The 25,933-nt window shown below is 31.7% G+C and overlaps 2 protein-coding genes across 2 annotated transcripts; one reads left to right on the plus strand and one right to left on the minus strand.

Moving 5' to 3' along the window:
- The first annotated feature begins 5,863 nt into the window (after positions 1-5,863).
- LOC129899543 (stearoyl-[acyl-carrier-protein] 9-desaturase 6, chloroplastic-like) lies at positions 5,864-7,999 on the plus strand. Its single transcript, XM_055974545.1, has 2 exons — positions 5,864-6,559; positions 7,358-7,999. Exons 1-2 carry the CDS (start codon positions 5,951-5,953, stop codon positions 7,910-7,912), a joined length of 1,164 nt encoding a protein of 387 aa, XP_055830520.1. The 5' UTR covers positions 5,864-5,950; the 3' UTR covers positions 7,913-7,999.
- A 609-nt stretch (positions 8,000-8,608) lies between these two features.
- On the minus strand, positions 8,609-15,422 carry LOC129899550 (auxin efflux carrier component 6). Its single transcript, XM_055974553.1, has 7 exons — positions 14,973-15,422; positions 14,142-14,716; positions 11,020-11,230; positions 10,388-10,473; positions 10,082-10,239; positions 9,187-9,263; positions 8,609-9,070 (listed from the first exon to the last, which is right to left on the minus strand). Exons 1-7 carry the CDS (start codon positions 15,395-15,397, stop codon positions 9,004-9,006), a joined length of 1,599 nt encoding a protein of 532 aa, XP_055830528.1. The 5' UTR covers positions 15,398-15,422; the 3' UTR covers positions 8,609-9,003.
- Between the last annotated feature and the right edge of the window lie 10,511 nt (positions 15,423-25,933).

A 25,933-nucleotide genomic window follows, 5' to 3' on the forward strand; every position in this document is an offset into this window, starting at 1 on the left:
TACAGACCTCTACAGATGATAGCATAGTCATATGACAGGACAGGGCCCCGTCGTACCCCTGACCAAAATATCCAAATATATAGAGATAAAATCAGTACCAAAATACAAGCTCCGAACAAGGGAGCACTGTCAACGACGCAGCAAATATCTTAAACAGATGGATCAGCAAATTGAACTTTGGTACCTGCGGGCATGTAACGCAGCCCCCGAAGAAAGGGGGTCAGTACGAAAAATGTACCGAATATATAAAACATGAATTGTAATAAATAAAATCATAATCTGAATAGTATGTGCAGAAAACGAAATAAATGTTCAGAATTTCAAAATACTTATCATAATCCCAAATCATATATGCAAATACATATGCCGTATCCGGCCCCATTTTATGAGACTCGGTGAACAAAACGTGGTCGCCCTCCCGTCATTGGCGCCACATCACATCATAACACCAGAGTAGGGAATATCTCCGTAACAGATCATATCATATCAGATGGCCATATCAAATCATATCAAATCAAATCATATTATATATGTACATGGCACAGCATAACTCCGTGGCATAACATACACCACAACCCATGTACATGTCATACCTGCCCCCTCACGTCGGGGCATGGCGAAAAAAATGCAGAGAAGTACGCTTGATAACATATCCTGGCCCAGGCTCAGTGAAAGAATGGTTACAGTATGCACGAGTAGAGTAGTGAGAAACTAAATGCAATTTAAAATATAAAAACATTTATAGAGACTCAATAGCTTAATTCTGATGACAAGTCCTATAAAAGAAACTGAGCTATAATCATAGTGTACTTCTTTCCTATGTTACGATGGTCTATGTCAAAACAGTCTTTCAGAAATCATTTTCCATATTTCAAAACATAATATGGGGATCAATTGAATAATTGAAATAACTATCATTTAAAAATTAAGATAATAGTTATTTCAAGTAACCTTCGATTGTCATTATGAATTATACTAAAACATGAATTATATCAAAAGATGAATTATATCAAAATAGGATGGCTAGAATCAAACTCATGTATCAAAATACAATGATATAATTTCTAGGAATTTACGAACATTAGCCATCCTAGTGTCTCTAAGAATAGGAGTTTCTTTGGAATTTATACATTCATCGTCCGTTGATTTCATATGGATCATGCCAAAAGAAAGAAGGGATAGGCTTTACATACCTTTAGTGTTTATCCACACACAACATGTATATGCTGCCTCATACCTATATTAATACGTTAAGCGTTATGGTTAAGATATGGAAAGGCATAAAACGTTTTTATCGTTAGTAGATTATTTCAAACAAAAACAAAAAAACTGGACAGCACCTTCCCTTAACTTCATCACCCTTTTTCGAGTATATAAAAGTAAAACTGGGTTTTAGAGTCTAAATGAAAGTTTTAGCTCTATCAAATAGATTTCCAAAACATCTTTAATCAACCAAAACGGAGTTTTACACAAGGAGTTATGCTAAATTTACTAACAGCAGTCTCATCCAAAAACAGGTTTGCAAAACACAAAATTCTGGGCAGCAACTCTCTTATATTGCTCTTTTTTTTTCAACTTTCAAATCAGTCATAAAATCCCCAAGCAACATCAATAATCACACCTTCAAATGCCATGTCAAGACAAGCCAAGCCGATATTCAAAAATACTCCAAATCTGTCCATTTTAATACCAACACTAATCATGGGATTTTCTTGCTTCCAAGTCCATTTAGTACAAGTTAATATCTTCATTATAACCTTATTGGTAAGTTAAGTCAGCCCACATTCATAACACTCAACAACAATTCCAATCCACATACAACTACTACATCTTCCAATTATCTTTAATGATTCATAGTGTTAACGTTTTATTGAAACAATCCTAAAATAACCCAACCAACATATAGTGCAACATATGACCTTCATTACCATTAATCCTCCAATCTCAACAATAACAATAACAACCTATCAAAATAGCCCTTAACTACCAACATAAAGATGCTCAAAAACCTCATGAACACCTACCACAAGCCAAGCAAACCACCTATGATTTTTACACCTTATTTCATACTATTTTTCAACAATTTTCGTGACCTATTGCAGCAGCCACACACAACCACAACATCATTCATTCATATGCAAGAAAGTCATGTTAATATAACCACAAGTTCTACAACAACCCATAACAAATTCAACCTCAACCTTAACCATTTAATTCCTTCATTCTCATCACAAAATCCATAACAATAACAATCCAATACTAAGCAAAATTAATTCATTCTTTTCTATACCAAGCAGCCCCAAACGTCTCCTACCATGCCTCAACATCAACATCCATAATTTCATACATTCATCAACTTACAAAAATTTAAATTGCTTCCAAGATGAAATCTTACCTTAGGCTAAAAGGACACAATTTGGTGAGGTCTTGATTCATCAAAGATTTTGCAGCCCTAAATACTCCAACCTTGCTGCCATTTACATGAGAAATGACCACACTTCACCCTTTAATTTCTTTCTCAATCTCAAGCTTGTCCGCCTCTCTCTCTCGTTACTTCTCTCTATTCTTTCTTTCTCAAAAGCTTAGGAAATTTGAAGAAGATGAGGGCTTCTCACTCTTTCTTGAACATTCTGGAGTTGGGACACGTTTTTGGCTGCTATTTTGGTCAAAATGAAGACCATGTGTGCTGCCCAAGGTGACTAGATGTCCCCTACTAAAGCATGGGCCAATTAGAATTGGCCATGTGGCAGTGGGGACCACTTTTCATCCCACTATTTAATTTAATTCATTTCAATTAATCTCAAATTCTCACTTAATAATTCAATCATGGTTAATTAATCCCTAATCTCGATTAATATTTCTATATCAGTAGAAATTTGAAAACCGGTCGAGCCATTTTTAAAATTCGGAATTAAAATTCGCAGCCAGCACCTTTGTTCAGTAAAACAGTCATATCTCTTGATACCGATATCGAATAAATTACCACAACCTATGGTTGGAAAGATAATCCAATTATCTACAATTTTTATTTTATAAGGTTTCCCAAATTCCTGAGCCATGATGGAGTTATAGTCTCCCCAAGTCAGATTACCCAAAAACATAACTTAAAAATATCTTTTTGGAGGGCTCACACTTGAATTTGGCTCAAGGGTCCTCCTTGAGTTGTGTTTAACTTCACATACATTATCCATATAAATTATCATATTTTATTTTTATAAACATTCCATTATGTGGGCTCCACCTCAACTCACGGTTAAGCCATCTATAGCCATAGTAAAACAATTTTTTTTCGGGGTGTAACATATACTTTGCGATTATTGTTGTTGGGTTGTTTAGAATGGTTCTCCCACCGAAAAGTTAGAGTAGGTGACAGTCACGATGGATCGGAATTGTGACAGCTAATTTAATAAAGGAAGTGATCTAAACACTCCACTTCGTAAAGTTAGGTACCGTAGTGAAAGAATAGGAGGAGAGAGAAAAAGAAAATAGAAGAATCGCATATATAATAATCTCAAAAAAAAAGTGTTCAAATTGCATATAATTTAATGTGGAGAATCTATAAAATGGGGACCTTTTATTTCTTGAAGATTTAGTTTAAAATAAAAAATTATGTCAATATAATTTCTAAAAAGGGGCTAAAATATTCTTAAATTATGTGAAATGAATAAAAATGTCCTCTATTTATAATTTGGTCTAAAAATGCTCCTTCCATCAATATTTTGGCCCAAAAATGAACTTACTGTTACTTAATATGTCAAAAATGCCCTTTTTCAAATAGATATATTATTTATTTTCTTTTTGAATACATTATTTTCCTAATAATGTTTTTTTATTAACAAATGTTTATCCTACTTCAATTCAAAAAAAATTAAAAAATTAAAATATTTTTTATTTTATTTTACTTATTTTTTTATCGTTATTTAAATAAAATTAATGATGGATTTACTATGATCTTATAAATATGACATATATTATTCATTAAAACTTAAATGAGTACATGAAATTATTCTATTTTAATTGATAAAATGAGATTAAGAAAAAAAAAATTATTTCCTACATTTTTATTACTTAAAGTGGTTTTTTTTAAAAGCCAAGAATAGAGTTCTTTAAAAGTAAAATTTTTAAAAGGAACAAGATTTTTTTTTTTTTTAAAAAAATATTTATTCGGAAAAGGGCATTTTGACCCATTTCGTAATAATATGGGCATTTTTGGACCAAATTATTAACAACAAGGACATTTCTGGATCAATGTATTGACGACAAAAACATTTTTGGATCAAACTATAAATAGAGTATTTTATATAGTTTGACGGCATTTTTGATCCTTTTCCAATAAAATTTTAATAAAAAAATTATTTAAATTGGTTGGATGACTTTTTAGGTGAAATACTAATAGTTGAATGACTTTTGGGTTATAAACCACAATAGAATGACTTTGTAAGAGAAATATCTTTATAATTGACCCACTTTCTAAAAGAAATATTTTTAGTTGAATGATTTTTGGGTTATGAAACAAAGTTGATTGACTTTAATTTCTAAGAAAGTTGTTCTTAATTGAATGATTTTTAAATTATAAAACAAAGTTGAGTGACATTCATAATTGAGTGATCATCTTACATATTATCCCTTTCCTTTTGTTTTGTCTTTGTGATTCTCCATCTGAAGAAAGAAAATACCCAAAATTGATGCATTAGAAAGAGCGCAATTTTGATTGTCTCTCACTGTGGCTTATATTGGACCATTTCTTCACATTTTACACATGAAAAATCAAGGCAAAATTAATATCTAGAAAAGAACTTGTCCTATTTTGTCCTTACATTTTTTTCCCGCTTAAAATGGAAGGATTTATTATATATTAAGGTTCTTTTATGGACGTACAAAAAAAACTGATCTTATTGAAATAATTTCACAAACATCTCTATAGATAGCGCACATTATAAAAAAGAGAGATGCTTCAAAAATATTTGTCCTTAATTACTTTTAAGTAGAGATAGTGTCAAACATTTGTTAGGAACATAAAAGAAAAAGAGAGAAAACTGAAAAACTAAAGAAAAAGAGAGAAAGCAATGTACACGAAAAAATTAAAGAAAAAGTTAGGGGTCAAAACATACTTAAAGTATTTTTATTTGTTTGAGTTTCATAATTGAACTATCACCAAATATTTATTGGAACACACTTGAACTATCAGTTATTTTAATTTCATACATGTAATTTTATATAGGAAATGTGAATAATTGATAATTCAAGTGTAAACATTTTGTGATAATTCATGTAGGAAACTCACACACATGATAGTTTAGGTTTGAAACTAAAACAAAATGGGATACTTAAGGTGTGGTTTTGACCCTTCACTCTAAGGAGTCGTTTGGTAGAGTGTATTAGAAGAAATAATGCATGCATTAGCTTTGCGTATTATTAATACATTGTTTGGTACAACACTTTTTCAACCTATTTATAACAAGTATTAATTATACACTCTATTGTGTATTGAGAAGCGTATTACTAATACATGAAATTTCATGGTATTAGTAATGCATGTATTAAAATTGTTAAAAACCTTACTGCTCCTCAAAACCCTTTTTACATCATTCTCACCATATTTGTGGAGGGTATTTTTGTAATAAATATTTTTTAAAAAAAGTATGCAATGCATACTATTTTTAATACATCATACCAAATAAATACATAAGAAATAATGCAAGCGTTACTAATACACTCTAATTAGAATTATTTTTTATACACCTTACCAAATTAAACGGCCCCTTAAAGAAATGAAAAAAAGGATAATTGAAGCTTGTAGTAAAGCAGTAGAGTATTGATGAATTAGGGCATTAGGGTTGGTAGTGGCTAAACTTTCAGTTCAACAAATTGTCCTTACAAGTAAAATCTCCTTGTTAACAGTATTGGTCGCTCATCTAATAACACTCTTTTAATCAACTTTGTATTAGTCATGCAGACTACAAGTTTCTCCCAATTCAACATTCCATCGATTGTACGGGTGTCACCTCCCCCTACAACCACCACACTCCGTCTCAAAACCACCTCATCACGGAGGTTATCTCCGGTCTTCGCGGGCACAACTCCTCCACCATCACGCCACCAGGTTACTCACTCAATGCCACCAGAAAAATTGGGAATATTTAAATCTTTAGAATCTTGGGTTTCCAAAAACATCCTCCCACTTCGCAAGCCCGTAGAGAAATGTTGGCAGCCCATTGAGTTTCTCCCTGACCCATCTCAAGGGCCCAATGCATTCGCGGAAGAGGTTTGGGCACTAAGGCAGCAAGCTTTAGGGCTTTCGGACGAGTATTTTGTTATGCTTGTGGGTAATATGCTAACTGAGGATGCTTTGCCTACTTATCAGACCGTGATTAATACGTGGGATGGAGTACGCGATGAGACTGGATCCAGCCCATGTCCATGGGCAATTTGGACTCGGGCATGGGCAGCTGAGGAGAATCGACATGGCGATCTGCTACGGACTTATCTTTATCTTTCGGGAAGAGTTGATATGTTGATGATTGAGAAGACACTACAATACTCGATTGGAGCTGGAATTGTAAGTGTTGCTGATCTGATCCAGTTAAATAGTGTAAAGTGTTTTTTACATTATCAGGTGAAGATGACCTATATAGCATGAGATATAAATTGAATGAACCAACCAAATATATACTGGAAATGTGATATTTCATTGCATTATCGATATATATAAATTTAAATAATCTAGATAGTCGTCCTTCTTTTTTACTTGTTGAATATCTATATTGCACTCCCCTTAAAAGAAGAAAAGAACATCAATTAATTGTTTAACTTACTAAATTTCTTGTATTAATTATAATTTTTCTCACTTAATACTTATTATTTGTTAATATTAAATCTTTCAACAGAATTATACATGTTGAAACCAAAAGTTTCAACTTAAAACATAGTAATTGGAGCCAGAATGTCTTAATATTAATACTACTCCACAATCTACATGATCACTGGTAAATTAACTTATGCTAGTTGAGAATTAAATCTCTGTACCTTATTCATATTAAATGACCGTTACGCAACTACCCCAATAAAATAGGCCACAATATTTAGACTTTTGGCATTATTTTTGGTAAAATATTATTTCACCACTTCTTAACCTGGTTTAAAAGGGAATAAGTAATTGAGAAAGATCCTATTGGGGTTGAGGTATGTTGTTTGAACTATAATTTCCTAGTCTTATCAATTTTATAGAAAATCATCCAAATTCATTGAGGCATAATTATTTGACCATGTAATAAGTAGTCTTTGAATTTTGAATATTAAAGTTGTGTAAGAAAAACCATCTTATAAATATAAGTTGCTCATGGTGTTTGAATTTTAGGACATCGGATCAGAGAACAATCCATATATGGGCTTTGTGTACACATCATTTCAAGAGCGAGCCACATTTCTAACGCATGGTAATATGGCTAGGCTAGCTATAGAAGGTGGAGACCCCATGCTAGCGCGTATATGTGGAACTATTGCAGCAGATGAGAAGCGTCATGAGAATGCCTACACAAAAATTATAGAGAAGTTGCTAGAAGTGGACCCAAACACGACTATGCTAGCTATCGCGAAAATGATGAAGAAGAGAATCACTATGCCACTGCACCTCATGTATGATGGTCAAGATCCAAATATATTTGATCATTTTTCTGCCATTTCCCAAAAGCAGGGAGTTTACACATCTCGTGATTATGCTGAAATATTAGATTTTTTCATAACAAGATGGGAATTGGAAAAGCTTGAAGGTTTGACAGGCGAGGCGAGACGTGCACAGGATTTTGTGTGCGGACTTCCATGTAAGATTAGGAGGTTGGAAAATCGACCTAAGAAATTAGAGTCACGTCGAGTGCAGTTTAGTTGGATTTTTAACAAGCAAGTGAGTGTTTAGAATTAGATGTATTAATTTGTAATAAAGATGTAAAACTAAAACTTATCCTTTCACTAATAATAGTCTTTTTTGGCTCAGCTACTAAAATAAAATTGCTGTTTGTATTTGGTTAAATCATTTGAGAAATGCTTTTGTTATCAACTTAATCCTACTTAAAAGCTGAAAACTAAAGCAACTTTTACTATTATTCAGAACCACTTATTTTTAGGGATCTATTTAAATGTTATTACCAAAATGCTCTTAATCTAGATACAAAGCATAGGATATGCTTGGCGTTTAACAATAGATTCATGGTTAATTATATATTTGTCACTAGAAATCCAAGACATCTCTTGAGTTTATAGCACAAGCAAACAATGCAACAATGTTAATGAAATGACTAATATGCTTTAAAATCCAACTTTAATTACTCCTTCGGGTCCATTTTATTCTTTGATCTCATTTAATATTATTTATTCTTTCATCATATTAATATCGCTTCATATTTATTATTTATTAGAGTAAGAATAAGATTTTATTTTTAAAAAATTAATATGATAAATATTTTAGACCAATTATTTTTAATAATCATAATAAATAAAATAGATCGGAGAAAGTACAAGAAGCAACCATGTCAACCATAAGTTGCTTGTTTTCACTTCAATTAAAAATCATGATAAGTAAAATGGACCAGATGAGGTACAAGAAGCAACCATGTCAAGTATGAGCTACTTATTCACTCTTTTAATATGAGAGAGAAATAATTATGTTTACAACAACATAATAATAGTTTATTCCCTTTCGGTTACCACTAACCTATATATTGCACTAAATTTCTTGGGCAAAAAGATCTTTTACATATTTTTGCTATCACTATCTAAGTGGACACTAATAATGGATAATAGTGAGGATTTAATTTTCATAAGTCAATATTCATAGCTTTTACAAAATCAGAACCCAAGAACTGAAACTTGATCGATGTATGAGTACTCTAATCTCATAGTATATAATTACTTGTCAAAGTGCTGGTTAGGGTACGTGTCAAAGTGAATACACAATAATTAACCGCATGGGGGCAAATGTTTCCTTGATTTTCTTCACATTTTTTTCTTTCATATCCCCAAAAGGATATAATAAAGGAGGGTTACTGGTAATGAAACCAGCATCCCAAATATAACCCTGCAAAACAAGATAAAGAAGTCATTTTTCAAAATTATCTCTTTATTTTGAAAATAAAGAATATTGATAATGCAAGGGTACGATAGGTATTTAAAAAGTAAATAAGATGAACTTACCCAGTACTTAGTATGTCAGGATGCAACCCATATTCTCTAGCGAAGACGAATGGAACAATTCCTTGGGGAAGAGCTGCCTAAATATTTGGTAGAAAAATAGAATGTTATATACTATATATTGTTACCCTTAATTTATTATATATGTCAAGTTGTTAAACTACTCTGCACATTCATATGCAAATAAATAAGGACGACATAAATATTGTAGCACATATTCATATTCTTCGTGTCAATTTATTTGTCCTACTTTAGTTTTTAGTTAGTTTTAAAAGAATGTTTCTTTTTCTTGTTTTGACAATTTTTTAATTTCAACTTTCCACGTGACAACTCTTTAATTTCAACCATATTAAAGTACATTTTATATGTATCTTTAGTTTAAGACCACAAAATTAAACAAATTTTTTTTTTACTTTGTTAAACTTCGAGTCAAGTCAAAATCGAACGAATAATTTAAAACGGAGAGAGTAATAAATTAAAGTATTTTTTCCAGGGAAAAATGTTGCATTTTTCAAATGAAAAAAGTGAAAAATCTTTATAACTAAAAAGCTTTGAGTTCATGCATGCTCTCAAAAATGTTATTGCAAACTTGAATAATTAACGACTGAAAGTCATCATTCCTCCCTATGATCATGGAAACAGCCATGCTGCACGATCCACTAAACATCTAATTAAGTGTAAATATAATGTCCAAAACTTTTATGTCATGATTGTTTGAATTAAATTTGATAACAATGTTATTAATGTTCAAATTAGCACGAATTAAGTAAAATATATTTAAATAAGTTTAACTAATATGCAGGTCAAGCAAAAAACTTGAATAAAAATATTTAATAGCACGATCATATATTTTTAAAAAACTTCTATCTCTACCACACACAATAGGCATAATTATTACCTGTACAATTGCAGTATGAAGTCGAACTCCTTTAAGGCCAACGGCAATAGAAGCGGCTGACATTACTAGAGGTCCACCAATAAATCTTATGGCCATCCCTATTGCTGCCATCTTAGTACCACACGCAATTATTCGAGGTTGAAGTGCCATGAACAACCCTATAAAAATGACATACCCATATTATTGAATAAAACGTTGCTAGTTTAGCGCGACTTGATTCGAGCAATATTTTCATTACATTATATGTCAAGTACTTACTAGTTATTTAATAAATTGAGATATTATTTTGGCAATTATGTGACATACCTAAACTGAACATTGCCATCCCAAGACCTGCATCTGAAATTATTTTAATGGAATATTTCACCAAACTTGGCATCCCCACATTCCATCTGCTCAAAAAGTTAGGCAACTTTGTTAGCAAGTACTCAATGATTCAAGGAAAGTAAAAGATCTTTTTTCTTTTTCTTTTACAGTAAAGTTAAGTCCCTCTATTTGACTTCTGAACAGGTCGAACCATCATTTAAAACTTCGATATCATGAAAATGATCCTTTATGGAATACAATGCCAACAACCAATAAAACATTATATTACATTAACCAAAAGTATTAAATTACTTCTATTAAGTTTCAAAATTGCTTGGTAGTAATAAGTACTTCCTTCGTTTCAATTTGTTTGTCTAGTTTTAATTTAGTATAAAGTTTAAGAAAATAAAAAAACTCATGAATATTGTGATTTTAACCAGAAGGTATACATTGTAGAATGTATCAAACTGTATTTTAATTTTGTTGTCTTAGACATGTCATGTAAAAGTTTGAAATTATAGAATTGCCAAAAAGGAAAAAAATACAATTATTTTTAACAAACGAAAAAAGGATAAATAAGACAAATAAATTGAGACGGATGGAGTAGATTTTAGGGCATTTAAAGAACTTACTTGAATGAGATGAGAGACCATAGAAGTCCTAAAATACTGGAGTAAGTATTTGGATTACGCGAAAGCTTTCTCCCAACCATAACGATAATGAGCCTTAGCATGACTAAAGCATTTGGCATTTCTTGTTTAATAATATTTGTATTTGATGAATCTGCACCTCCACCTTCTTGCACTGGTAAATTTGATATATCTCTGAAGCTGATTTCCTTTTCTGGATTAAACAAATCATAACTTGCAGTTAGTGATTTTAGAAAAAATAATAATAATTTAACCATCGAAATTCATTGGTCAAACTAATCTAAATTTGTAAAAATAGCATTTACTGATCATTTTTCGGTCCTATCTTTGAAAAGTAATCAATGCTGAAGTTTTAAATTTCACAATTGTAATTCCAGGACAATATCATGGGGTTTTACTCGTGGAATTTGAAATTTCATACACTGAATATTTTTTAATTTATAGTGGTTGAAATGTGGTTATTTGTTCATTTTTCTTTCAAAGTTGCGCCGTATGTTATCCATTATAAAAGAAGTATTTTCTATCAAGAATTTCTCTATTTTAAAGCTTTAATTTGAATCAATAAACTTACTAAAGAATATAAAAATTTCATTCATTTCATCACATATGACAACACAAGTAGGTAAAAAAAGAGGTGGACTACAATGGAGTGGAGAGATCATGATTCATCAAAGTTGTTTTATGAGTAGCAGATTACAAGTGCGCTCTATCAAATAAGTCTCTCCATCAAAACACACGTGCTTTAAAGTAATGATATTGTCTATGTATGTTGAAGTTTGGTCCAATTATTATTTTGCCCATTTATTTAAGAGGAAATTATTTGGTAAATTGTTGTTCTCATTTCCCTTTTGACTTTTTCCATTTTATTTTTGCTTTTACTTATATCCATATTTTTTTTATGAAAAAAAAACTCGATGCTATAGATTGCACTTTTTTCAGAATATATAGACAAGTCCCTGTTTGGAAAAAGTGGCACATAAAAATCAGCCTTATACACTTCTCAATCTCAATAGAAGAGGTCTGAGATTCTTTTGTCATTAGTATTATTAACTCTGTGTTATAATAAATTACTACTTTTAACTGAAAATATTTTCGTATTATTTATCAATAAAAAAATATTTAACCCAATAAGTAATCTTTTAACCGAGCTAAATACAACTTTGTCACAAAGCACATCAACTAATTAACTTGGACTTCTTTTTATTATAATTCTTATCTATCCCACAAAGAATATTACTTTTATATAATAAATATAAATTAACTTTTAAAAACAATTAATTTATTTTATGTGAAATATTCTATTCTACTTCTTTTATGTAATTAATTAGCCTTCAGGTGGCATCTCCCTTGTATTGATCATTATTTCATTAATGAGATAGTTTATAATTATACAAGTGTTTAAAGATTATTTTGGACTAAAACTTTTACAATTTAGTGTCCAATCAAACAAGATATATTATCACATAAATTAGGACAAAGAGAGTTACAATTTAACAGAAGATATTATTGAATCGGACCAACCAATTATTGTATACAACATACTAAAAATAGTAATTATTGTATCTGTCATATAAATTCGACCGATATATGCACAAATATATTTAAAGAATGTACAAATTTAATTTGGTATAATTCAAGTGTACTTTAAAAAGTGTACGTATAATAATTCAGGTACTTTGACAGGTAGAATTCATTGAAGATTTTGAAGTCATGCAAGAATTAGCCAATTTGCTGTATTGATAGGTCAGGTCAGAGGTGATATGTCTGGTGGGCAGATGAGTAAGAAATATAAGAGTGAAAACGAAACATGTTAGAATCTGGGGACAACAACTTTATTCTAGGGCATGCAAATGAGAAAGCAACCTATCTATCTTATACTTTGGCCAGTCAAAGGAGCCATTGAATCTATCGTAGATTTACGCCTGATCGATAATTTTGTAGCAGGTTGTGAGATTTCATTGGGTTGTTGTTGTTGTTATTGTTATAGTATTAATTATGTAAATTCTTGAAAAGTAACTAAAGACATATTATTTTGGATTACAAGGAGTATTAGTGTTAATAAACAAAAAGTATTAATGGTAACAATTAGTGTATATTCACCATCGAAGATTCCTCCTGCCCTTAATTAAAAGAATGGTTTCGGGTTCAAAGTTCGCGTGATAAAAAGTTAAGCATATGTCATATATTTTGTTGATTGGCTAAAACAAATTATATTTGTTAGTCAAATATTTAGGTCTTAGTCCTAACTCACACTCCAAAAGCTAGTTCAGAGGGAGTAGGATTGTCCAAGTCTTATAAGGAGTTCACCATCTCATTAACCACCAATGCGGGACTTTTGTCATTCTTCAACACTCCACCTTACGCCCAGTGCTTAGCATCTGGTGCGTGGACAATTTTAATTTAAGGGGCCCAACATTAGATGAGATGAGTTCTACTCTGATACCATATTAAATTAGGTTTTAGGCCTAACTTACACCCCCGAAAAACTAGCTCAAAGAGAGGAGGATTGTCCAAGTCTTATAAGGAGTCCACTAATCTTATTAACTACCAATGCGAGACTTTTGCCATTTTTCAACTCCTTTTCCATTTCAAAATATTTGTCACAATTTTTTTTAAAAGCCAAACGATATGAACTTTAACTAATATTTTAAAGTGTATATATATTTTTCCATCATATTGATACGAGAAAAATTACAATTTATAGTACTTTTTGTATATTTTTTTTAATATTCAAATTTTCATTTTAAAATATTGAATCAATTTGATCTAACTTAACTTTAAAAATTAATCAAATTCACTCTTGAAAAGCAAATGCCACAACTATTTTAAAACAGAAAGAAATATATTTTATGTATGTCATATATTAATATATAAAAATATAAATTTGCAGACTATTATTTTAATGCACAACTTCAATTTCTAAAAAAAGTATTTTGATAGAAGGTTTTATTTCCTTAAATGGGCTTTACATGACACAAATTATAATTCAAGTATCGGGCAAGGACAAAAAAAAAACCACCAACCGCACACGAGTCAGAGAAAACAACAATGCGAGAGACCAAAACAAATAAGTTTTGAGTTTGACAAGACGGTAGCAAACGTACCTCCAACATCATCTCTGTACCCTTGTCTCTCTCCATTTAGACATAATTTCCCTGGAGACGCCTGCCTGAACACCTTACCCGCTACTGGGGACATAACCCACATTGGGGTATTCCCAGTTGTTGTCACAGTATTCGTGTCCATTTCGTTGAAATTCGAGGCCCTGGGCGTTGGCTGCAGCGAGTATGCGTCAGATGATGCATATCCGCCAGACAAGCGAGGACTTGCTGCACGAAACCCGACGCCCAGATCTCCGTGCCCGAAAGGGATATCTTGTAAAGGCGTGTGAACGGAGAAAATCTCAGCATTGGAGAGATTTGATGGCCTAGGTGTGATTCCTATGGAGGATGAAAATGCGGATTCCGGCGCGGATGAGGTGGATCGACGGATACGGACGTGGATACGTCCGTTACCGTCGATTTCTGATTCCGTACAAAGTGGGCTTCGGCCGTCTAGTGAGATGACGTCATTGTCGATCTCGAATTTGGTTATGGCTGCAGCAACATTGCCAGGGAATTGATTCTTGATTAATATGGTGGCAGCTCTATATTCAAACAAGAGCAATAATAAAGTATACCTGCATGATTGAAACCACCAAAAAAGTTGGAATGTTACTATGTTTTTTTACTAACATTTAAAAACAAGTGAATGAATAAAGAAAGGAATGCCCAAATGTACTACTCCAAAATGGTTTAGTGGGAAATACTATGTCTAAATAAAGAAATGATCACACAATTCTATATGATATCAGAGCTGGCATTAGAAGTCGTGAGAGAAAAAAAAGAAGAGGTAAAGAACATATATATGGAGTGGAGGTAGATTAGTGTATATACCATATAATGCATTGAAGGACAACAAGTTGAACCATGAGGCTTTGAATGAAATCACCATACATGGCATTAAGCAAAGGAATGCCCATAACCAAAGTGTTAGGCAAAGTTGAAACAGAAAAAAGAGTGATAAGCCAATCTAACTGCCCTTTACAAATGGCCCAAAATGAGAGCAACACAAGAACCAAAATTTTTGACAAAGTATCAGCCAATATAAATTTCGTGTCCATTTGGTAAGGATTGTTTTGAGAGATGAAGTGGAAGGATAGCACCGGAACTGCGAATACGGCGACGAAACGGTTGATACCGGAGCATTGCTCCGGTGAGAATATCTTCCACCATTTCACTGAACCATATGCCACCACCATAGCAAAGTATAATGGAACCATTGCACACATTACTTTGTAAAAATCATTTGCACCTATCATCTTACAATTAATTAGTTCTCTCTCTTTTCCCCTCTAGGTGTAATATATTGTAAAGAAAGTGAAAGAGTTTGAATGAGTTTATATAGAATATTGAAGACTAAATCCTACATGTTATTGAAACTTTGGATGTACGTTAAGTGAGATTCTTAATTATACTAATAAGCACTGGGTTAATTGGTTGGTAGATTCAATGATTAGTGTTCTTTAATTAACCTATGGACAAATTTTATAAGGCGGCAAATACTATCTTATTTTTCATTTAAAACAGATGTAAAGCTTACAATTAAACTCTTTAATGGTCTCGAATTACTTTAAACTTACTCGCACCAAATTATATACTTCCGCCGTTCACTTTTTTACTTGTCACTTCTCAAAAAGCTAAATTGTATATGCATTTTGATCAACATTTTAATATGAGATGGATTACAAATTATAGTATTTTTCATATAATTTTGGAACATCTAAATTAAAAATATTGAATTAATCTAATTCAATTTAGCTTTAAAATAGTTAAATTGAGTCTCATGAAAAAAAACTAACAGGTAAAGAATGTGCAAAATTCAGTTTGTATAGATAAAAGTGAACATAGAGAATACTCTCTCTCTTCTATATTACTTGACTCATGTTGACCTAACACACAACCTTAAGAAAGCTTTAATTTACTAGAGGTGTATTTTACTAAACTAATCTTATTTATATTGTTTTGAAACTTTAAATTTGACTACTATTTTTTATATGGTTATTTAATAATAAGGCACTATATGTAAAGAAAAAAAAACCTCGCTTGATTAGTTAAAAGAGATAAGTAAAATAAAAGATATATTTTTAATATAGGAGTCAAATAAATTTTAGTATAGGAGTCGAATAAAATGGAACAGTGGGACTTCTACTGTACATGTGTTTGCTAAGGAATTATATATATCATTTATTGTCCAAGTCAATTAAAAGGACCATTTTTTGTATCATGATGATGTAGCTTTCCGTAATCATGTTAAATCAGATTCCTCTAATCCTTTCCTTGTTTTCTGGTCGTGCACTTTAATTTGCTTTCTTACAGGAAATTAACAGCCAAATTCATTCATCATGAATCCTTCATTGTGCTTAATTAATTCATTCATGAATAGTTCTTCTAAATGGCACTCCGGCCGACAAGCTGGCCATGGGATTATTTAGGTGGCACATTAGGATTACTTATGCGCTTCTTTCTTTCATATTTTCGATAAGTTTTAAGGTGTGGACAGACATAGCAAGCTGAGACAATAGAATATACTGTAACTAATTAATTAAATATAGTGTAATTTACATAAATCGCATGGTGTTTAAAAAATTAATTATATTTTTTTAAAAAAAAATAACAAAAAATTCTTAAATTCATGAATTTCGGATACAGACTTTCAGATACATTAGCAGATATCCGGATACATAGAGGAGGGATGTATCAAAGAGGGGAGGGGTGTATCAGAAAAGGAATAGAGATGTATCATAGAGGGGATAGAACATCCGAATACATAGGGGAAGAGAGAGGGGAGGAATGTATTCGAGAGAGGAGGATAGGGATGTATTAGCGAGAGAGCACTGATGTATCCGAGAGGAATTTTTAAAATTTCTTTAAATGATAGAAAATTTTAGAAATTATAATAAAATAAAATGTTTATTAAAATATTTTTTTCTTAAATGTATGTGTTTTTAAACAGTTTAAGTATTAGATGAAATACCATCATATACTTCAACGACATATTATAGCAGCCAAGCAATATTGAGTGAGAATATCATCGACACATGTGAACGTAACAACTCCCTTGATTGGGGCTGTGACTCCCCTATCCTTTCCATTTTTGGATTCCCAATATTATAGCAGCAAAGCAATATTGAGTGAGAATTTCATCGGTACCCAAAATTAATAATGGAAAAAAAGTCATGAACTATTTGATTCATTAAAAAAAAACACATATGAACAGACATATCAAGAAATAATATAACTAAGTAAATAAATACATTCTTTTTGTGACGAAAAATATAGCCAGTTGGCTGTCTTATTCTTTTTTTTTTCTTTTCTTCTTTTAAATAAAAATAAAATTGGCACACGGTAAAAGTCCCCTTTATTACACATACATACACAATAGTGGTTGTCCTTTTTCTTTTTCTCTTTTTCGTTTCTATCATGATCACACCTATTAAATTACATCTCTCTTGCACCATGAAAGCAAGTTATTTTTCACTTCATTTTGTCTTATGACATTACATAGAGTTTGGGGGAAAAGGTGGACTGCAAATTCAATGTCAATGACAATAATATATCAGTGGCCCAAGACCTGCTTAACTGCCAAATGCACCTACAACACTAAACTAGAAGAAATATATTCACTTTGTCCTAATTTATTAGTCACAGATTTCTTTTTAGTTCGTTTAATAAAGAATGTCATATTTTTCTGATTGAAAATAATTTAATTTTAAAATTTTTATTTTACTTTAAGAAAATAATTTATAGCCATACAAACAGTCAAAGAATATTTAGACCACAAATTTTAAAAGCCTATTTTTTTTAAAAAAATCATGTCAAATCAATCGTTGTCACATACTCCCTTAGTTCATTTTTACTTGTCACTGTTTGACTTGACACATCTATTAAGAAAAGAATTATTGATATAGGTATTTTACCACATTATTCCTATTAATTATTGTTTAGTATTAAGTTTTAAAAAATAATTTGGAGAATAATATTTAATGCTATATATAATGGTATAATATGAAAAAAATTAATTATATTTTCTTGATATGTCAAAAGTAAAAAGTAAAAATAAAAATCTATTTTAAAAATAAGTGACAAGTAAATAAACGGAGGAATAATATATATATTGGGACTGAGGAAATATATAGTTCAAAATTTAGCTGTAGCACGTAAAAGTCAATCGAATTTTGAATGATATGAGAAACTATGGGAGGCATAAAGACAGCAAAAGGTGATTATATTTCCCCATTGAAATCAGCATCCATGGAAGACTCAACCCCACTGAATAGTGGGAATTCATATGTTTATTTAATAAAGTTTATGATAATAATATATAGTTACAAATAATCATAAAGTATGATAAGATACGCATTGATGCGTGCACACACATATAAAGGTGTGAGCAATTGGACAAGTAGGCATATCTCATAGTCTCGCGGTGTAGTTGCTAAGGAGAAAATATTTTTAATTTTTTGTATTTAATTGATCAAAACTTTATGAATTTTATAAAAATAACAAAAATAATTTTCTGTGTGGAACTACGAAAAATTTAATTTTATAACTGACATTTCACTCCTCATTCTGCAACATTTTCCCTACCACAGTGTTATGATATTTGCTTAAATTATACATAAATATTTTTAAAATAATATTTTAAATTTAATTATCAAACATTAAAAAAATATTAAAAATTAATTATCTTTCAAGAATTTATTATTTTTGTAAAAAAGTTCCATACAACACACCCTCAGGGTGTGTTCGGTATAAAAATAATATTTTCTAATAAAAAGTAGTTTCTTACTCTCTTTTTTTTTACTATGCAAATAAATATTTTATCCTCAAAGCATTTATATATATATCTAAGACAAAATTTTAAAAAGGGGAAACCCCATGTTTGGTTTTGGGGTTGTGTGGGTAAAGGTTGGTGTGAAGGGTTCGTAGGGGGCGGGATGGGGGTGGATGTTGGTGTGAGGTGGGTGTAAGGGGGGCGGGATGGGGGTTGGAATAGGGGTGATGTGGAGGTGGAGGTTAGTGTGGATGGGCGTACGCCGGTGGGGGTGGGTGATTATTTTCTTATTTTTATAATGAAAGTAATTTTTTTTATTTTTAAAACTATTTCCTTTTAAAAAAATAATAATTTTTAAAATTTTAACCAATTAAACATACAATTATTACCGAACAAGCCCTCAATATTTTTTCCGAAGTCAAATTTAGGAGGCAGAAAAGCTAGTGAGAGACATCGACGGTTCATATTTTCCTTTATCATATCATGCATATAGTAGAAAAAATATTGTTTGCTGAGACAAAATATTAAAGTAACTTTGAGAAATTGGTATAGAACTGACATGCAACTTTTCACACTTATTTAAGTAATTTTCTTAACTTCTTTAAAAAGAAATCACACAAAGTACGCTAGCACTTTCTTTATATTACATTCTCTATAAATTTAAGATATATGTTAAACAAAATTCTCGAACATCTTATAATGTTTTTAAAAAATAATAGACAGTAATAAAATGGGGTCGAATAGAAAGAGATGTTGGGTAAGAGCCGGCAATATTTGTCATTTTATGATGAAACATAAGTTTAGTGAAACAACAGATGATGGCCCTATAGTTGCACATAAACACCCAACCACCCTCACGCATGCTCCTCATCAGTTGCACCCACCCATCTGTCTCTGTCGGTCTCCTCCTCTCTTTTTCTAAAAATTGGGTCGGAAAATGAAGAGGGGATTACAAGATGACAAATCCTTCGATCCCTTCTTAAAAATGCTCCTTTGCATGTGAGTAGGTGTTTGATCATGTAATTTTAAATTTCAAATTTAAAGTCTTGATCTGAAATTACTAATATTTATTTATAATATTTGAACAAAATTTCAACTTTAACTTTAGTTTGAAATTTTAATTTTAATTCCTGAGTTCATTTAAAAGTTAGAATTTTAATTTTAAGTTTGTGATTTTAGTTTTTAAAATTCATAAATTTATATTTTACATATAAATAAATAAATAAAGACTCATGAATTTTTTAACAGATTAAAAAGAAAGTACTAATACACATGGACGATAATATTATATCTAAATAAATTACCTAAATACACAACTTATTTTATCATATTCTCTAAAATTTTCTACCATTTGAAAAAATTACAAAAATTTCTACTCTCCCTTATTCTCGGATACATCACTTTATGTTAGTGTGGGCATTTTAACATTTTATTAAATTGCAATTTTAGCAATTGTCCATTGATGACATTTAATGTCATCTTTATTCTATTTTTCGTTAGTGCATAAAATGACTTTCATTATCATCTTTAGTTAGTGCAAGACTAAATCATTTCATTATGTATTTTTAACATAATTATCATTAATAAGTGGTGCACTAAATCATAATGGTGCACTAAATCATAATGGTGCACTAAATCATAATGGTGCACTATGATGATAATTAGGGGTGTACATGGATCGGGTTGGTTCGGATTTTTTACAAATCAAACCAAACCATTTGTGTCGGGTTATTAAATCTATAAACCAAACCAAACCAATAAAAGTCGGGTTTTTCAATATCAATTTTTTCCGGGTTTTTCGGGTTTTTTCGGGTTTTTCGGATTTCTCGGTTTTTTTCGGGATTTTCGGATTTCTCGGGTTTTTTCGGGTTTTTTGGATTTTTCGGATTTTTCATAGTATCTAATAAAAAGCATATAGCAGTGCTTCTTAAAAAGAGTTCTAATACAAAATATCAACATATAAGATGGACGCAGAACACTGTTTGAAGTTTTAACTTTATAAGATGGGCTTTTTTGTATATTATTTAGATGGGCTTCTCAAGTCCAAATATAAATATAAGAAAGAAAACAAAAATTATAAAAAAATATTAAAAAATATTTATAAATTACATTTTAATAAATATTTTTATGTATAACATAATTTAAAAGTAGTATATCTATAGTCAGGTCGGTTTGGGTTCGGTTTGACTTTTTTTAGTTAAAACCAAACCAACCCTATAATGGTCGGGTTTTTTTTTCAAACACTAAACCAAGTCAGACCAAACCACTAGTTGGTTTTTTTTTCCGGTTTGGTTCGGTTTGTCGGTTTGGTGCGGTTTATCGGTTTGCCCTGTACAGCCCTAATGATAATGATGACATTCCATTATTTTTTCATCTTTGTATGATTTTCTCTCCTATAAATAAAGAGGTCTTTCTTTGTTTTGAAATGAAAGATAAGAGAAGAAAAATTGAGAGAATTAAGTTTGTCTAAAAAGAGAGTTCTTATTAGTTGAAGGGAGGTGTCCTTTGTATGGAGTTTTATACTCAACTCTTGTCCAGAGTTTGTTGAGTTACATTTTGTGATAAGACTGTTGTATCCTGGAGGGGACAAGTCAAGAGGACTACTGCTGGACCAGTGAAACGATTTACTGCAATGGGCTTGAATCTCCTTAAAGAGAGCGAGATATCCGCGCCTCAGCCAAAAAGTAAAATTAATTTCTTCATTTTATTTTTCAATTGTAATTTGTAATCTTGTAATTTCACCAGGAATTTTTAAGGAGATTAAATATGGCTACAATTAAAAAATCCGCGGATATCAAGATGGGAGATCTAAAAAAGCCATTTCGGTTCAATGGTAATTATTTCAAGAGATGGAAGGGTAAAGTACTTTTGTACTTAAGTCTTTTCAATGTTTCATATGTGTTAACTTAAAAAATCCTAATAAAGTTGACATCCTCTCCATGGATAATGATGAACTTATTTCTCATCAAGAGAAAGTGGAAAAGTACAATAATGATTCCTACAAGTGTCAGTATTATAATGTTAATTGTTTATCTGATAATTTTTATGATTATTATGATAGAACTTACTCTAGCGCAAAGAAAATATGGAAAGCTGTAACACCCCAGATTTTTTTTTGCAAGGACTCGAACATTTCTCCACGTGTGTGTAGACTCGAACCGAAGGACTTGTAATTTTATATATGAGTTAGGATTAATTCCTAAGTATTTGAAGTGTGTTAGATGTGTTTAGGGGTCATAAGGGATCTCTAACACCAAACCGAGTCCAAAGAATTCCAATCGATTAAGTTTTTGGATGAGTTAGTATAAGGATCAACTTCAAACGACCATATCTCCTAGAATATAATGCATTGGGTGGCCCACGACCTATCAAATTAAAGGTTTTTGAGTCTTCTTTTCAACGCCACCAAGATTACAATTTTTGGAGTTTAGAGTCAAACGTTATGACCATTTTTCTACAGACTAGTACTGCAGGAATTTCAGGCCTAGGCGACCACTGCAGGAATTTCAGGCCTGGCACTCCAGTGGCGTCCGGCGCCACTATAGCGCCAGAAAATAACCTCAATAGTTTGGTCCTTGGCGCGATTCGCCACTATTAGGTGTGCAGGATTTTAAGCCTATTTATTTTTGCCCAGTTTTCCAGATTTTGAAGAGGGGCAACTTGGACATTTTGCCTAAACATATATACCCTCACTTGGAACGTTTTGGACCATATTTTCTCAGAATTTTGCCTCTCCAAAGGAACCCTAATATTCATCGCCTCTTATCTTCCAAATCATCTCCAATAAAATCCTCTCAAAAGCTCAAGGATTCAAGATCTTCAAGTCAAGTCTTGGTTTCCGGTGAGATGATCTTCAAGCAAGGTATGTAAGGCTAACCTAAAATATGGATTGAGTTCTTCCATATGCCCATAAATGTGATAGATGGAAGTTGTGAAATAATTGAACCTTCTATGAATGTTTCTTGAATTTTTTGTATATAAATCCATATATTAATAATGTTCTTGAGTTGAGTTTGTTGAGATTATGGATTCATGTATTCATTCACATGAAATCAAGATGGGATTTTTTTTTGGTCATAATTTATCTTAGGTTGAGATTGATGGCTTTTATGTATAATAAAAATAATATTGTCCCTTTTTAAAGTGAAATGGAGTATTCTTTTATATAAGTTTGATGAAATTGATTTTGAGTAAAAATGAGGATTTTGGAGCAAGAAGTTTGATGATGATGTGAATGACGTTTATCTTTAACAAAGGTAAAATGATTGATGAATAAGTTATGTTGATGAGGATGTTTTGTGATGAAGTGGATTGGAGTCTAATGTGATTATGTGATATACATAATTTGATTTGATTGGAGTCTTATGAGCATTTTGAAAATAAATGATCTTTTGAGAAGGAGTTTTAAATAAATGATTGTGAGAATTTTTGCATAAACTATTTATACACTATTTTGAGTTTTAAAGAATGATTATTTTCATCTTTGATTTAAAAAGAGTTTAAGCACGATTTGAGTTTAAAAAGTCTCTTAATTATCACTTTGAAAATGAGTATTTTGAGTATAAATAAGTTGAACATTTTTACATAAAAATGTCTATTTTGAGGTAGAGTTGAGGAGTTGAAATTATATTTTAAATGCATATAATATTTTCTACATCCATTGAGTTGAGATGGTATCAAATTTAAAGAGAAGAGTTTGATGATTGAAATGAGTCGATTTGAAAGAAGGTCCAATGAGGCCAGATTTGATTTGAGTTTTGAAAAGAGTCCAATGAGACTAAATGAATTGATTTGAAAGAGTTCAATGAGACTAAATGAGTATTTTGAGTATTTTACTCACTTGATAGATATGAGCATATTGAGTCTTGGGAGGAGTATTGAGCACCGAATTGGGTAAGAGTATAGTCCATACTCGAACCAATAAACTATGTCGCCAAACGTAGGAGAGGATTGAACAGTTAAAGTTGGATGTTTCCTAAATTACTATCCTGACATGATAGGACTTGATTAGTTATGGATCCATGATTGTTGATTCGTTCTTACCCTGGCAAGGTATGAACGGACGTGGCAACAAAGTCGGCTTGTTGTACTATCACTTGCTCATATGGTGATAGTTGTCGGTTAGAGAAACTCCCAATTGAATAGATTGTGCTTGGTATGATTGATTTGATTGTGATTGTAGATGATTGGGTTGAATTGTAAAATATTGCATAATTTAATTTGCATATCTATTGGGTTGAGTCCTTTGACTTTACGGTGGAGTTGGTTGCTTATGATTGGGTTGGAGGATATATGATTGGATTGTGTATGATTGGATTGGATTAGGTGATGTGTGATAGATTGGATTAAATGATATGTGATCGGATAGTGTACGATTGGAATGGATTGAATAGAATGATGTGTGATTGGGTTGAATAGAGTGGTATGTGATTGGATGGGATCGAATTGTAAATGATTTGATTGAACTGTATTGTACATGATTGGATTGGATTGTATGGTATATGATTGGTCTTTATCTAAAAATGTATTCTTACTTTAGACTTATGACACTTTGATTGAGTCTCTCTTATCTTTCCGATTTGAGATATTTGAACCAACGTTATTCTTCCTTGAGGTATGTTTCATTCTGCCATATTACATACTCATACATTCCATGTACTGACGTCCATTTGGACCTGCATCGTTTCATGATGCAGAGATAGGTTTAAGAGATCATCAATAGGAGCACCATTGAGGATCTATACACACTCAGCGTATTGGTGAGTCCTCCCCTACATTCGGAGGACACCGCTTATGTTATTCTTGCGTCAAGATAGCCCTTTTCATTTTGATTTGAGATAGCCATGAACATGTCATTGGCACCAATTAGATAGTAGTGATAGAGGCTTCATAGACTAGATAGTGATGGATCGATTGAGTATTTTCCTTCCTTGAATTATTCTTGTCAAACTATTTCTAATGACAAAGATTGGAGTTTGATTTGTTGGCCCATGGCCTTTCTTTCTTGAGTTAGATCGTTGATTTGGATTGCCCACTAAATTATTTCTTTATTTAAACTTTCCATTGATTGATTGATATGAATGGATGTGTGATTGGACCAAGTAGTTCGCTTGGGTACCAGCAATGATCTTCGAGTACCGGCCACACCTAGGATACCCTCTCGGAGCATGACAAAAAGCATTGCAGAGTAAATGTGATACTGAAGAAGCTGGAGTAAAAAAATATGCTGCTAGCCGATTTTTTCGTTTCCAAATAGTGGATGACAAATCAGTGATAGACCAAGCTCAAGATTTTATAATGATCATTGGAGAGCTCAAGTTCCGAGGAAGTCAAAATTGGCGACAACCTTATTGTTTGTGGCATAATAGACAAACTTCCACCTTCATAGAAGGAGTTTCAAAAAACTATGCGCCACAAACAAAAGGAAACCTCTCTTGAGACTTTGATCATTAAAATCTGCATAGAAGAGGAGGCAAGGGGCTAAGATGCACTTTTACAAAATGAAGAGAGCAACATCACAACGAAGGTAAATTTAGTTATTTCAAAATATGCTACTCCTGAATCTAACAAAAATACCTCTTTGAAGCCTAAGAAGAAAAAATTCAAAAAAAATAATGATAGACTTCCCAAGAAAAATAATGGTGAAAATAGCCAAACACAAAATCAACAAATTTATGATAAAGGACCGTGCTTTGTCTGTGGCAAGAGTGGGCATATTGCTCGATTTTGCAGATACCGAAAATGTGATCCTATACCTCAGGCAAACATTATCGAAGAGCCTTTTGTGGCAATGATTACAGACATAAACATGGTTGAAAATGTCGATGGATGGTGGGTTGATTCTGGTGCAAACCGTCATGTCTATTATGACAAAGATTGATTTAAAAAATATACTCCTTTTGGAGAGCCCAAAACCATCATACTCGGTGATTCTCATACTACTCAAGTGCTTGGAATGGGAGATGTCGAATTGTGTTTTACCTCTAGAAGGATATTAACTTTGAAAGATGTACTTTATACT

The sequence above is a fragment of the Solanum dulcamara genome, chromosome 8 (assembly GCF_947179165.1).
Source record: "Solanum dulcamara chromosome 8, daSolDulc1.2, whole genome shotgun sequence".
Taxonomy (NCBI): Eukaryota; Viridiplantae; Streptophyta; class Magnoliopsida; order Solanales; family Solanaceae; genus Solanum; species Solanum dulcamara.